Source organism: Mytilus galloprovincialis, chromosome 6, assembly GCF_965363235.1.
Source record: "Mytilus galloprovincialis chromosome 6, xbMytGall1.hap1.1, whole genome shotgun sequence".
Taxonomy (NCBI): Eukaryota; Metazoa; Mollusca; class Bivalvia; order Mytilida; family Mytilidae; genus Mytilus; species Mytilus galloprovincialis.
Genome location: NC_134843.1, coordinates 91,069,141 through 91,085,345, shown reverse-complemented (window position 1 = coordinate 91,085,345; position 16,205 = coordinate 91,069,141). Strand labels below are relative to the sequence as shown.

The window sequence follows — 16,205 nt, the reverse complement described above, 5'->3', positions numbered from 1 at the left end:
CACTTTCAGGAAAAAGGGGACAATATAACAGTCTGCCATTTGGCACATATCCATTGTCATCTGTAAATGAAGGCAGCAGTAGTATACCGCTGTTCGAAAGTCATAAATCGATAGAGAGAAAACAAATCCGAGTTACTAACTGAACATGAGGAAAACACATCAAATATAAGAGGAAAAGAACGAAACAACAAACATTAGAGTGCAACAAAAAAAACAAAAGACGATTCAACACACATGGAAACGAACTATAAGATAACAATTGCCATTTTCCGGACTTTTTAAGAAAAAAAATGGTGGATTGAACCTGGTTTTGTGGCTAACCAAACCTGCCGCTTTTATGGTAATGTTGAATATGATAAATGATAACATTACATGACAGGACTACAATTCAAATAAATGGAAGAACATTCAGAGAGTACACACATAAACCACGGCCGACACTCGGCTAACCGAGAGATTGGTCGGTTAATCGAGTCGAGTATGCGGCTATATCGGCGGTTGGTCTGTTAATCGGGTTGGTTATACGTCTGTTAAGAGTAAAACGCACAATTTAATGTTAAACTCTATTAAATATAAAGATTTTTGGCATATTATAAGAACCAAATCAAAAAAAGAAAACTGTCTGACAAAATGATATCTATCATAGAACATTTTCCACTTGTAAAAACATTTCACAGTCTACGCAGTTTTCAGTAAAATCAAAAGGCGTCGCGCAAGTATGTAGTATTTATGCTTATACGCATAGCATTTTTTTAAATAAAAGTCGGAACAAACAATTTTAGATATCATTTAAAGGACACAAAATAGTACTTTGGTTCTAAAACATAAATTTACATTGGTAAATATTTCATAATTGTAATAAAAAGTGAATATTACCACGTTTTAGTGAAAATTAGTGGAATAAATTCTGTTAATGGGTTGGACAATTGAAATGGTGTCAGTTAAGAGTAATTTAGCCACAGTTATTTTTGCTACCTTTATATTTTCCTATAGAAAAAGTTAAGAATGAGATGTTCCTGAGTAAAAAAAAAATGATAATACGGTGCAACAGTATCCTACGGAAGCGAATTAGCGCAACACATTTTTAAAAAAATTTGTCGTCCTATATTTGCGTTACAACGCAACCCTTTTGCGTTATAATGCAAACCTTTGCGATAAAACGCAGACCTTTGCGTTGTACATAACGCAATGCAAACCTTTGCGTTATAACGCAAACCTTTGCGAAATAACGCAAACCTCAAATATCGTGATTTCAGTTGTTCATTAAGTTTTGTAAAGAATGTCCGTCTGTCATTCATTTCGGTTGTGATTTACTAGTAAGAGCATTTTTATTTTGACTTTCTTTGCATTTCATTGAAGGGTGTGTCACGTCAATATAGTGTGATATGAATTGGCCGCTGGAATACGCATGAATTTATTATTAACGTTTTCAATCAGCCTCAATTTTTGTGTCTGTTCAAAGTAGCACGTTCTCAAATCCGACTGAAAGTGTCTTTCTAATACAACAGGGTACATATAACGTGTTGTCATTCTCATATGCACATGATATTTGTCACTGGACGTTTAACCCTAATTCGTAAGCATCGTCCAATTGGTTCTTTATTTCTATTACTTAATCATATGTTGTTTACAAATCATTCTCAAGTAGTAAATGGAAATGAGCGAATGCAGCTACATTTGGTCATCTTGAGTTTTAATACATTTTATTCCGTTTAGTTCCTTTCTTCATAAGTGTAGAGGAGAACGGCAGTTGTCCGCATGTAAACTTCTAGCATTTGTCACCAATTAGAGTACATCGAAATCTGTTACTGTTTCAACACCCAGGGATGTTTCTTAAACAATTATTATTTTTTCTCTCTTTTTTAGCAATGCATCACTTTCTACTGTCCTTATTTATTATTCTATATTCTGCTACTCCATCCAGATTATCGTGTATACCATGAGGGTTCGGATTTTTTTTTTGGGGGGGGGAGGGGGGGGTTATTTCTGTATTCTTTAAATTGTTATGTCACGTTTCCTCCGTGACTTTTTTTCCTTTTACCTTTTATTTATCTTACTCATTATTCTTTCTCTATTCTTTATATTTTAGCATCCCAATATATTTTACTTACTGATGTTTAGTTACATTACGATGTTTATCTCTGATCTATATACTGGTTACCAATGTAGATGACAAATTGGTGTCGTTCATGACAATTAAACAAAATCCACATGACATATGCGACCATTCTTGGATGAAATTAACATTACTTTAATATTACACTTTTTGAAACCGTTTTTATCAATTTTCAATTTCCATTGTTTAAATTGTTCATTGTTCATATGTTGTTTCCGTATATTTTATGTTTCATTGCTCATGTGTTGTTTCCGTATATTTTAGCCGCTCGTCTTGAGCCTACCCGATTGATCCGATAACACCCCATATAGCAATAAAATTATACTTTTATTGCCATTCATAACTCTTAACAGACCAATTAACAGACTGGGTTTTATACATCCGACCCATTAACAGACCAGGTTTTAAATAAAGATTGATTTATGTCACCAAAATACAGATTTTCGTGAAGAATTTTCACACAATGATTTCATTATGTCTTTTCTCGATGTTCAAAATATTGCATGCACGTAAATTCAACCAACGTGTTATTTTGTGTACAGTTTGTGTGTGTAAAATGTGTATAAATTTATTGATGAGTAACCCGCCTTTTCATTTTATAGATCGTACATTGAAGCTAGAAAAATAATAATTACACCACTGGATTCAGTACATTGAATTGTTTTGTTAGACATGAATATTTTTTATGATAAAAATATATTTAAAAAGTTATACAATGAAACATGCTGAACTTTCAATGATTTTCTCGATAACACCTGATTAACAGACTTTAGCCAACCCGATTAACAGACCAACCGCCGATATAGCCGCATACTCAATATAGATTAACCGACCAATCTCTCGGTTAGCCGAGTGTCGGCCGTGTAAACAATACAATAGAATATTACGACATGCTAATAGTTATTAAAGATACCAGGCTTATAACTTACTACACCAGACGTGTTTCGTCTACACAAGACTCACCAGCGACGCTCAGGTAAAAAAAAGTAGAGAAAGCCAAATAAATATAAAGAGCATTGATGACCGAAAATTCCTAAAAGTTGTTCCAAATACGCTAAGGTTATCTGCCTGGGATAAGAAAATTCCTTAGTATTTAGAATAATTCCTACTTTTGTAAACAGTAAATTTATAAAAATGACCATATAATTGATAAACATGTCCAACACCGAAGTGGTGACTAACTACAGAATAAAAACGAATACGTATAACAACCTAGGTCAGCACAGCCGAACCACGCATTGTTTGTCACCCTAGATCGACTGGTTGGACAATCATGAGAGCACTGCGCTTGATACGTTGTCAAAACTACGATACGAATTGACAGTCGTTCCCGTTAAGCCCTGGTCACAACGAACCCACGACACATCTATGCAGCGCCACGACATGAAAATTGGTCAAATTGTGGGTCAATTGTGATTATCGTACGACAGTCGCACGATATTTTGAGCATCGTGGCGCTGTCGTGTGTCGTGGGACGAAAATTAAACATGCACTTTTTTTGCTCTACGATATTTTATCGTGTCACTGTCTTGTGGCTGTCGTGATAGTGTCTTACCACTGTCGTGCGATAAACACATTGTCGTGGGTACCAACATAAACCATTTTAATCAAGAAAAATCGTACAACTGTTGCAAGACTGTCGTACGACAATCATACGACTGTCGCAAGGCACTCGTGATACAGTCACCCCACAGTCTCACGAATACCAAATTTCGTACGATGCTCGCACAACATTGATTGTCTGTCGAACGACAGTGGTACGTTCGTCGTGCATCATATTTTTGTTTTATTCAGAAGAATACAATTCGGCGGGAATGAATGTTTTGAAAAACATACCGTCTGTCGTTTAAAGGGGGTGACTGTTCCACTAGAACGATTACGCTCGGTCCTGCTGAATAGACGCTTTGCCGGACTCCAACAAGAGCAAAAATATGGTCCTGTTAGCGTTAATTCGAGCCCGTGAACAGTATAGGAACCAGCAAAACGCCCGACGTTGGTGGGTTAGGCCATTGATCGAACGGCGCCTTATGATTGGGCAGAATAGTATACACTGATGCAAGAGTTGGAGCGGGAATCTACCGGTGATTTCGTTAGATTCATGAGGATGGAGCCTGTGATGTTTCAAGACAGTGACATGACAGTCGTACGACAGTGGTACGACAATAACACGCGCATCCCATGACATGAAAACAAACCTGAAAAATAGCCCCAAACAACTCACGACTGTCGTACGACTATCGCACGACCGACTTGCGACTTACCTACGACAGTACACTTACAATTCTTTTTTATCTGTCGTGTACCCATCGTGGAGATGTCGTAGCTGATGTGACCACTGGAAATGTTTTTTGGACATTTTTCACAACAGTGCCACGACAACCCTTTTTTATAGATCTTCCACGACAAAAAATCGTATGATATGTTGTGACCGGGGCTTTAATGATAGTGAGATCATACTTCATGATAATAGACCCATTGTTCCAAAGGATTTGCAGAAGCATGTTATCGACTTTGCATACGAAGGGCACCAGGGGAAAGTCCGTTAAAACAAGTTGTTCGTGAAAAAGTATACTTCCCTGGAGTAGACAAACGTGCCTGTCACTAGAATCCGTTATACCGCTACTAGATAAAACTTTCAACGGACCGCCATTTTTTCACAAGAACTTCCGAAATTTCGTGGATAACACGGGTTTCAAGCACCAAAAAATCACATCGTTCTATCCCGCGATAACGCTTACTTTACTGTTTAATATTGTTGATAAAAATTCAAGAATGCATTAAGAAAAAGAATTTTTAAATGTTTGATTCATCTTCGTAGACATATAGACACATGTGTCTATATGTGTCTGGTACTTGTTATTCTCAATGTGTGGAAGAGTTGAAGAGCTAACGTTCGTATACGTAGTAACACTGATAGACAGTTCAACTCTCGTTTTTTGCCTGTCTTTTTTTATGATTTTTATTTTTGCACACAGAATGGGTCAATAGTTGTATTTATTTGAATTTACTTAAAAATATAAAGCATTAAGAACCCAGGTTTTCAAATTCCTCAGTCAAAGTCAAAGATGGATTTAACTACTATTTTTCTTTTGCCTTTTAAGGTTATATGTAGCTCTTCAAATCTTTACGTTCTCTACATCCTTGGCTTTATATATATTCTACCTTCGGCGTTCCTCGCGAAGGTAAAATCAGAGAAGCCCTTCAGACTCATACAATTTATGAAGTGTTATTTTCAGGTTTATTTTTGAATATGTCGTGTTTAAAAAAGAGAAGAAACTAGAACATCAATAATTTGATGTTTATGGCATAATCAATAATCAATAATTTGATGTTTATGTCATTTTCGTCTTTTTCAGAACATAAATTTACGTATTTGTAAAATATGACTGCAAATCGACAAATATTGCGGTCATTTAAAGAAAACCTGTAATATTCAAATTAAATATTAAAAAAAAGCCAATCGTACCAATTTTTTCAATTTGATTCACAAATTTGAGATTTTATCCTGGTTTTATGTTTTCAAACATATTTTTCTTCACAAAAGCAATATGTCAATAACAGGTTTCGCCGAGCACAGACTGATAAGACCACAGATGTCGAACCCTGAACAGTTGGGGCAAGTTTGGACAAAATATGAAAGCTGAATACTGTTTGAATTTAGATTGTGTTCAAATTTTTGACATAATATAGGTTTCTAACACAAAATTCAGGTGGTTTAAGATCTTAAAAATTAGAAATGGGCCATTTGATTCACCTAGTATGGTCTATAATCCAAAAATTCAGGTTTAAAAATTTGTTATAATTTTCTTGCTATTGCACAATACTCAGTTAATCTTATGTGTAGGATAATTTACTCACCCTGTTAGGTGTGAATCTCCTATCAGTATATGAGGCTTTTAAATATAAATCAGAAATAATCAATAATCAAATATATCCCTAGAATTTTTTTTTTGAAAAAACCCAACCCCCTTAAAAACGAATTTTAATTAACTGTAATTTTGAAGTCTATTTTCTTTTCAGGGAAAGTGTAATTTACAGAGATTTCCTTAAACTGTAACACACGTTATTGTCTGGAAACTAGAAAATGCTTGTTTTGGCCCCTAATTCTTGAACGTTTAGCAAATACTGTACATCCAACCAATCCCAACCGTCCCTTGTGATATGGAACAATTTTAAATAGATCCCTACATTTATACACAAGTTATTGTCTGGAAACTACATTTTTTCCCTATTTCCCTAACTGTTGATACCATATGATACATGTAACCTCCAAAATCATTCCAAACCTTCATTTTTGGGGTCTTAAACCTTCTGGTAAAATTTCATAGAGATCCATTCGCAACTTAAGTTATTGTCCGCAAACCAAGTGTATCTTCGAACGACGACGACTACAACTTCTTTTATGATAAAATTATATGAACGCAAATTGTTTGTGGTTGTATTACAACCATCTTAAGCTACATGTGAACTATGGATATTTATTTCCCAAGGCTGAATATCTATTTTCTAGACTAATTTACCAATTTAAATTACAACATGAAGTTGTATTTGTACTGGTACAGGTGTTACAAAACATAAAACTATTGTTATTTCCTTCACTTCGTTTTTTCTTTTGAAAATTAGTTTGAATACAAATACAAATATTTTATTGACACAAACACAATTACAATAATTGGCAAAGGCCCATATTTCAGTGCATTACAACAATAAATACAGTATACTTGTAGTTAAATATGTTATAATTAAGAAGCTTAAATCTCGTTTCCATACACCAGACATTTATATATATACGAACTAGTCACTTTCAGGACTTTTGAAGCATTACTATTAATGCAACTATTAATATTTAGCTGATTTTCACTACAACATGTAGGAAATAAACTCATCATAGATACCAGGACTAAATTTAGTATATACGCCAGACGCGCGTTTTGTCTACAAAAGACTCGTCAGTGACGCTCGAATCCAAACAAGTTGAAGTATATTTAATATAATATTTTTAAATTCACATTTCAGTAAAAAGTGATTTTCATCTTCTACCTCACCTAATTTACATACATTACAAACTCGTTCATCGGTGGATAAACCTAAATATTGCCCTTTTTCAATAGCAAGATTGTGTACACTCAATCTTATTTTACACAGAGATGACCTTTCTAATTTATTACTTAGAACATCAACATAAGGACTACGCTGATTTGGATTATGAAATTGTTGGTAAAATTTTAATTTTGATGAATCATGAATTTTTGATGATTGATTCTGTGTGCACTGATCAATCACTCGTTGTTTAATACTAGGTAGATATTGTTTAACAGAAAGTCCCCCCCCCCCCTCCCCCAGCTAGGTTTGAAAATCGAGATTGTTTAAAATAAAATAAAGTTTCTTTGTCCAGGGGTTCTTTTTTTCAGTTGCCAGAAAAACTTTGGATACAAGTGAGTTTTCAGACCTTCAAATATGATAAAAAAAACTTAATACAAAAATGATATTTTTGACCACAACGGTAGCCTGCAAAGTTCAGCTCTACAAGCAGCATTAACTGCTTTACTTTGAATGTGTTATATTTTGTCAGTAACCTATTATTTATACAGGTAGTTCAATCGATATTGTATTAATTTTGTATACAAATTAAATTCATCAACCTGACTGTATTTTTCTAATGAATAGTATTCAAGAGATTTAAATGGCAATGTAAGCTCGCTTATAAAGAAGGCACACCATTATTTCTTATCATCATTGTTTTTTATGCTAAATTCCTCAATTGGAAGCATTCATAGCTCTTCTGTCTTAAGCTTAAGTAAAGGGACAGCCATTTCATATCAAACAACTTCATGCACCTGATTTGGGATTTACAAAACAGGAAGTGTAGATCTGAGAAACAGGCAAAAAGTAAAATAACCAAAATACCGAACTCCGAGGAAAATTAAAAACTGGAGGTGCCTAATCAAATGGAAAATTTCAAAGCCTCAAACACATGAAAAGAATAGATAAAACTGTCATATTCCTAACTTGGTACAGGTATTTTATTATGTAGATAATAGTGGATTAAACCTGGTTTTATAGAAAAATTTACCCTTTTTAAATTTCGTGCATGTTTGTTTTAATAAAAATCAATTTTTTAGTAAAAAAGTGGTTTTAATACAAACAAACAAAAACAACCCAAATTATTTCACAAATTTTTGAAAGCTGGACTCATGAGAAGAAGCAATTGATTTGTTTTTAATATGTATACGCACAAGGAAGCTATATAACCTAATGATGATATTACCCTTCTTAAATTGCGAATAATTGACCGTCATGGAATATCTGTTGTAAAAATGACAATGGATATGTGTAATCCGTCCTCTATTTCCCGAAAGTGACTTATCGGATTAGACTTATCACCGGGTTTGTACTTAAATAAGGAACACGACGGGTGACACAGATGGAGCAAACTATCATCTATCATTGTCAAATAACATATATATGTCGAGTATGTAAACCTAAACTCGTTTATCATCTGAAAACTTTTATTTACCATCCAAAAAAAACCACAAGATCTAAGAAATCTGTAAATTAGGGAGATTATCGCTATTCAGTGAGCAAATGAGACGGTAAAGTTAGGACCCAGGTCAAATTAAAAATATATTCGGTACGATGCCTTTACAATTAGGCAATAATTGAAAATAATGCAATAGAAAAATTCTAAACTTAGTAGGTATAACAAAACCCAACTTATTTTCAAACAGGCAGTGACACCCTACTGATACAAAATAAATCTTTGTTAAGGCATAGCTCAAAATAAATTATTACCTGTTCAAATTATAGAATAATTCACAACTGCCATGGTCAGTGGGAACAACAAAAAGCTTCTTAGTGCTTGAATTAATCAACTGTTTCGAAACATGTCTACTTTAAGGTCAGAAATTATTGAGGGTTTAACGCAAATCATGCACCTGGATAAGAATGGTAATACGAACTCAAATTCTGATTCTGATTGAAATATATCTGTATGCAACTTTTTTCATACAATTATTTTCAGGTACACAATGGAAGACAGTTGCCAAATAATGAGAAAATAAGGGCGAGAGATGCCAAAGAGACAGTCAAACTCATAGATCGGAAATAAACTGACAACGCAATGGCTATAAAAAAGACAAACAGACAAAAATAGTACGCAAGACACCACATAGAAAACTAAAGTTCATTTAGGCAATTTGGTACAATTCGACTTCAGTTTGATTCACAGAACAAAACCAAGTCATTCTCTTTCCTCAGATCATTTCCGTATTTACATTACTCGGCTAATGTATTGGGATTACAATTCAATAAAACCATCACTGTAAAGCATTTTAACACAGCACCAATAGTTTATAAATATTGTTTTCCAAGTCCGGAAAATGGTCATTGTTATATTATAATACTGTAATTATAGCTTGCTGTTAGGTGTGAGCAAAGGCGCCTTGTTTAAGGACATACTTTACATATAATGGTTTACTTTATACAAATTGTTACTCGGATGGAGAGTTATCTTAATGGCACTCATACCACATCTTTTTATATCTTTTTATATCTACTAAGCTAATTTAAATCAAACACACCAAACGAATGGATAACAGCTGTCATATTCATGACTTGGTACAAGCATTTTCTTCTGAGAAACATTCATCCAAATTATAAAACGTCTAAATAAACAATTTACTAGGCATGGGATCGATAATATGTAGCTTCGTTTCGTGTGTCTCTAAGTCTAGACGCCATTTAATTAACTATCGAGTTAACCATCGAGCACCTCCAATTGCAATATAAGCGATATAAACATAGATAAAGATATAATATATATATCACCTTTATGCAATTGGATTTTTCAAGGTCTGTTTAATTTCATACTATAAATTTAAAATATATGTTAATTATCGTTTTTGCCAGTATAAGAATGATTTGCTTTTGTTTTATTCTCCATGTTGACATTCTTTTCCTTTAAATAATTGAACACACACAATGCATTCGGTATCCATCACTAGCTAAGGAGTGAAACTGAAGGTCACATGATTACGAATTCAATGAGGTTGAATTACTCACTTGCAATTGAATAATTCACAATCGTTGTTTTTAAGCTTATTTTGACAAAATTGAACCATACTGGCTGCTTGATATTAAGGTGATATAGTATTTCACTATTTCACTTTCATTAATGATTGAAGAAAAAAATCATATTTCATATTCATATTTATTTTATATAGTGTAGATAGATAGTGCTTAAAGAAAATTTAATGAAAATTCATTGCATATGATTTTTGTCATTTATCATTTTAATTCAACATTTTAAGTAGAATCCATGCATTAAAAGATATCGATCTTGATATTTAAACTTGTGTACAAAAAGATGATATTGCATATATTTAACCCGCCAATATTTATCGACAGAGTTATCGGTCCTGAAAAGGACTGATATCGTTGGGTATGCTGGCCACAGACCACAATCATTTTTCATAATCTTTCTCTCATTAGAAAAAAGCACCTATTGTCAAATCTTTTGTGAGTGTAAAGTACAGAACTAGTAAAAAAAAAAATATTAAAAAAATCAGATATATTGTACTCCAGCAACTTAGAAATCTAACCAAACACATCCATACCCCTATTGACGAGTGAAGAGATGTTCCAAATACTGTAAATATTATCTTTTTACATCTTGCCAAATCACTCTTTCGATATCAAAATCATTTATAATAGAACATCCAAAATTTATTTCACCTCTCTTCTTTCATTTCCACCCCATTAAAAATAAGATATAAATGAGTAAAGGAAAGAAAAGAGAAAAGGGAAAAAATCACTTTGAATAAGAGAAACTATATTGGACAACGAAAGCGGGGCCTGGAGCCTGCTGATTCTTATTAACAAAATTCCATCATATTTAGTCAGCAGTTTGACAGTGTTCAGATGTAAATATTGCTCACTTTGTGAATCTGTAAGATACCTTCTTCCTGTTTATCAATATTTGGAATTTGTTTTTAAATGTGAATGAAAACAAATACTTTTGGTTTTTTTTAGGAAAGAATTACTTTATATTTGGCCAAGAAATGGATAGTGTAACTTATGAGCGCTTTTCAGATCTGTCGCACCTCTTTTTGTTTTTCCTTCTTTGAATTACCAATAGAACGCCAACATGTGCATTATGTTTAATTCATTTATTCTGATCAAACATAATGGTTTCTATTGATAGAAAAACACATTTCTGATGTTCTACTCTCTAGGTTAAAATAGCAGAACTAGAAAGAAATAGAATTATATGCATCTGAATTGCTCATTTGTTAGAAAAATTGTTATTTTCAAAAGTGACAAATACATATCACATCAATACACACCATAACCCCAACCCCCCCCACCCCCCACCCCACCACACCACACCCTCACTTTTCCTCCATCCAATCTCATTAGAAAAAAAACACTTTTAAAACAACAAAATATTAGGTCACCCCAAAGGTTACACAATTTCTGTCTACAAATTTGTGTCAATTTTTTTGATATCGTTAGTGTCTTTTTCATTTTTGAATTTTTATTAATATTCTTTTTTTTTCAGGGACGCCAGTTAGCACAGGAATCAGAAATTTCAGAAAGAGACATAGCGACTTACCGACATGAGATAACATTTCCACATGGTCATGATGGCTCCAGTTAATGAGGATTACAATAAAACAATAACTTTGTTATGGATTAATCGAGCTTCCTGTAATTCTGAAATCAAATGTGACATACAAGTTCAGTTTAATCTAATGATTAATTAATGTAATTTAAGTTATAGAGGCTTTCATTATACATCCTTCAAGCCTCTCCTTATCAGACGTCTAAATGATTTTGGTTTACTACTTTATGCAAATTACTAGAAAATAAAGTGTTCAAATAATAGCTCTAATAAAACTCTATAAACACAAATATATAGTACTATACTACCAATGTCTAAACTGTTGGGATTTTAAAGAAACAAAGTAAGAATTATTAGACAAAATAGAATTCAATACTGTGAATGAAGCTACAATTTTGGTTTTTAACCCGTGTTAAAATCTTATGAATATAGCACTTTTAAAGTTTCAAGTCATGATCAACATAAATGCATGGAGACCGTGCCTAAACCTTCTAGAGATAACTCTGAATCATGAGTTGTATAAATAAAGGCAACAGTAGTATACCGCTGTTCGAAATTCATAAATCGACAGAGAAAAAAGAAACACGACATTAAAATGTAACACACACAGAAACAAACTATTACCTTGTAAACATCAAAGGAATGGTGATCCAATTCCATCATCAGGTGGAGTCCTCCTTCCTTGGCTGTTTCGGCGCTATTCCACAACAACCTCCAGAGGTGCGCCGGCTCAGGTGATCAATCTGAACCTGGAACTGGATGGCCTACACGGCTCCGATGTCTCAGCTGATGTCATTGCTGTTCTTCTGTAACTGAATGTTGTTCTGTATATCTATATCTGTCCATTATTTACACAATAACTGTTCATTGTTCTATCACTTTGCACTTTTCCACACTTCGTCTCTTTTCCTCCAAATCCACTGTGATGCCACTTCTGCTTCTCTACACACTTCTGTAATCAGTTTCATCCTCTCTGCTCCTACCACTCCCAAGGTCCTAAGTGCCCGCCACATTGACTGTCCTGCAAAGCCCCTGCATCCGACTTCTATTGCCATACACCACGTCCTCCATCCCCGCTGTTTGCAATCCTCTATTAGCTGCTGGTATTTTGCCATCTTTCTTTCATAAGCTTCCTCTATTCTGTCTTCCCATGGGACTGTTAGTTCCAGCAATACCACCTGCCTAGTTCCCTGTGACCAAATGACTATATCTTGTCTTAGCGATGTTGCTGCTATTTCTGCTGGGAAACTCATGCGTTGATGTATGTCTGCTGTCATCTGCCAGTCTGATGCTGTTCCAAGTATCCCTAAACCTTCTGCCTGGTTGTCTTTCTTTTCTCCAGCCCTCACAAAATTTACAAATGTGATGTTCTTCTGCATCTTTCTCTTTTTTCTCCTGGTGGTATCCAACTTTGCTGCTATTGTTTTCAATACACTGTCATGCCTCCATGTATATCTTTCATCTTTCAGTGCGACTGGACATGCTGACAACACATGCTGTAGAGATGCTGGTTTGTCTTTACATAAGGTGCATGTTGGGTCTTCTATCAACCCCCAGGTATAGAGGTTTGATGGGCTTGGTAAAACATCATACACTGATCTTAGGAGAAAACTCAATCTGTATCCCTCCATACTCCAAATCTCGCTCCAGGTCAAAGCCCTGCTTCTAGCTCCTTGCCAATTCAACCAACTACCCTGCTGTTTCATTCCTACTGCCTTAACATTCCTACTCTCTTCTTCCATTTGTCGTATTTGCTGTTGCACCAGTTCCCTCCGTCCCTTCTCATTTGCTGTATCCCACCTTGGTTTTGTTGTCATACCAAATCCCTGTCTACCAACTGCTGTTACACCAACGATGCCACTGTGCTTTAGTCTGGTCTCAGCTTCCTTAACTGCTTCCTCTGCTTTCCGTTTTCTTCCTGTCCTGATCTTTACTTTGGCTCCTCTCACTTTAGCATCTTTGCTGTCTCTCAACGTCATAACCTGTCTTGTCTTTGTAACTTTATACTCTTCTGTCAATGCCTTCATTGGTAATTGTAGCTTTGTTCCTGTGCTGTACAATCCAATGCTGCTGAAACTTCTTGGCACACCCAACCATCTTCTTAGGCATGCACTGATCTTTCTCTCTAAGGCCTCCACTTTGGACAATGGGAACTCGTAAACTAGTAATGGCCACAGTATCCTTGGTAAGACCCCATGTTGATATATCCAGGCCTTATATCTTCCTGGGAGCCCACTTTTGTCTATCTTCGTCAGCCATTCTACCAATTGCACTTGAACTTCATCCATGTTTACCATATCTGCTAGTGTTGCATCAAACTTTTTACCTAGGCATTTCACTGGTTTCTCTCCAACTGTTGGTATCTTTTCACCTGCTAACTCAAATGTATCATCTTGCACTTTGCCTTTCCTCACTATCAAACTTCTAGATTTACTTGGTTTGAACTTCATTCTGGCCCACTTAATCATCCTTTCCAATTCCTCTAAAGTCCATCTTCCCTCTATGACTGTTTTTGCTGTCACTGTCATATCATCCATAAAAGCTCTTACTGGTGGTTGCCTGACCCCTGATGACAATAATGGTCCTCTACTTGGTTTTTCTACCGATTTTACAATTAAGTTCATTGCTGCTGCAAACAGGACTACTGATATTGTACACCCCGTTAATATTCCAACTTCAAGTCTCTGCCAAGCTGTGGTGAAGTCTCCAGCTGTGAACCTCATTTCAATCTTGTCAAAATACTCTCGCAGCATAGTTCTGATAGTTGGTGGAACATGATACCTCTCCAATGTCAGGTCTACTAGTTTGTGAGGTATGGACCCATAAGCATTAGCCAGATCTAGCCAAAACACTGCTAAGTCACTTTTCTTCTCCTTTGCTTCTCTTAAAATCTGTGTAATAACGCTGGTGTGTTCGATGCAACCAGATACTTCAGGCATGCCTCCTTTCTGGACTGCGATGTCTATATATTCGTTGCCAAGCAGGTACCTCGTCGTTCTCCTTGCTAAATCTGCCAGGAATATCTTCCCCTCAATGTTCAATAGGGAGATGGTTCTAAACTGTTCAACTTTCCAGGAGTTCTCTTCTTTTGGTATAAAACATCCTTCTGCCTTGTACCATAACTCTGTCATCTTTCTCCTTCTCCAAATTACTTTTAATAGCTTCCACAACCTTCTGATCAGTCTGGGACAGTTCTTATATACCCTATATGAAATACCATTTGGTCCTGGTGCTGACCCTGCTCTTGCCTTTCTCACTACGTCCTGCACTTCTTGGAACTTCAGGTCTGACTCATCAAACTGTTCTTTCGGCTCCTCTGGTGTTAACAATTTCTCACATTCTTCCAGGTCTTCTCCGCGTCTCTCATCACTGTGGGTCTTACTGAGATGTTCTTCCACTTCTTCCCTCGAGTTTTCCAGTTTACCAGATCCTCTCGCTCCAAATAATAGCTTCATATACTGAAATGGGTTTGCTGTAAATGTTGCTCTCTCATTTGCCTTTTTCTTTCTATCTCTTCTTTGAGTTTCTGCTCTTGTAAGTGTCTTAAGTTTCTCCCTAGTTTCCTTTCTTAACTGCTGTAATGGTAACCTTTCCTTCTCATTGGCGACTTTGTACCTCTTCTTTAACCTTCTCAAGTCTCCTCTCAATTCCTTGATCTTCTTCTGTCTCTTGTTACTATGGCCTTGTTTTGTTGGTTGTTTCCCTTGTGGTACCACTCCAAATCTGTCCTTTCCTATGCTGTAAATAATGGACGTCATTGCTGTTATCTTTCTGTCTACACTGCCTGCTAATGTTGCCTCTAAGATGTTTTCCAAATCTTCGTCAAGAGCTTTCCAAGCTGCTTTGTCTGCATTCGTTGGCCATTTGATCTTCTCTTTGCGTGGCTCATTCTCTTCTCTACGGGTTGTTGGTTCTATCCTGTCTTCTCTACGGACTGTTGTTTCTATCCCGTCTTCTCTATGGACTGTTGGTTCTATCCTCTCTATCTCTTCTGCCTCGTCAAGTTGTTCTACCTCTGTAGGCTGTTCCTCGTGCTCATCCTCATCCTGGGTCACAGGGAGGCTATCATCACTGTGGTTTGCTTCCTGGATGGTCTCCTCCTCCGTCTGACCAGATCTCTCTGTGCGTTGATTGCCAGAATGGGGTTGCACACATTTCATTCTGCTTTGATGGATCTTCAAACCTCTAGAATTCTTACAGACTTTACCACAAAAACATTTACATCCGTTGTTCTGGTTCGTTGTCCTTGTCGGTTCCATAGTCGTTTCCTGATCCTGTCCTATGGGCTGTTCATCCTCCCTCGCTCTCGCACAGCCCCGAGGGTGTCTTAGTATATATCGTTCCATAGCGTGTAAAATGGGTTCCCCTTCACAGGAGATGCACTTTGACTTGCCAAGCCTAATGCCCCGGTTACCAGTCTCTCCTGGCTGCCTCCTGTCTCTCCAGGTTGACACTGTTCTCTTCACA

At 35.8% G+C, this 16,205-nt stretch overlaps 2 protein-coding genes across 2 annotated transcripts in view; one reads left to right on the top strand and one right to left on the bottom strand.

The window, feature by feature from the left end:
* Nucleotides 1-12,028, top strand: part of LOC143080689 (uncharacterized) — a 42,517-nt gene extending 30,489 nt beyond the window's left edge. The window contains exon 12 of the mRNA XM_076256676.1: nt 11,676-12,028. Within this exon, the coding sequence (XP_076112791.1) occupies nt 11,676-11,774 (99 nt within the window). The 3' untranslated portion in view covers nt 11,775-12,028. The remainder of the gene's footprint in view (nt 1-11,675) is intronic.
* A 585-nt stretch (nt 12,029-12,613) lies between these two features.
* LOC143081070 (uncharacterized) lies at nt 12,614-15,898 on the bottom strand. Its single transcript, XM_076257304.1, has one exon. The coding sequence runs from the start codon at nt 15,896-15,898 to the stop codon at nt 12,614-12,616; it is 3,285 nt and encodes a 1,094-aa protein (XP_076113419.1).
* Between the last annotated feature and the right edge of the window lie 307 nt (nt 15,899-16,205).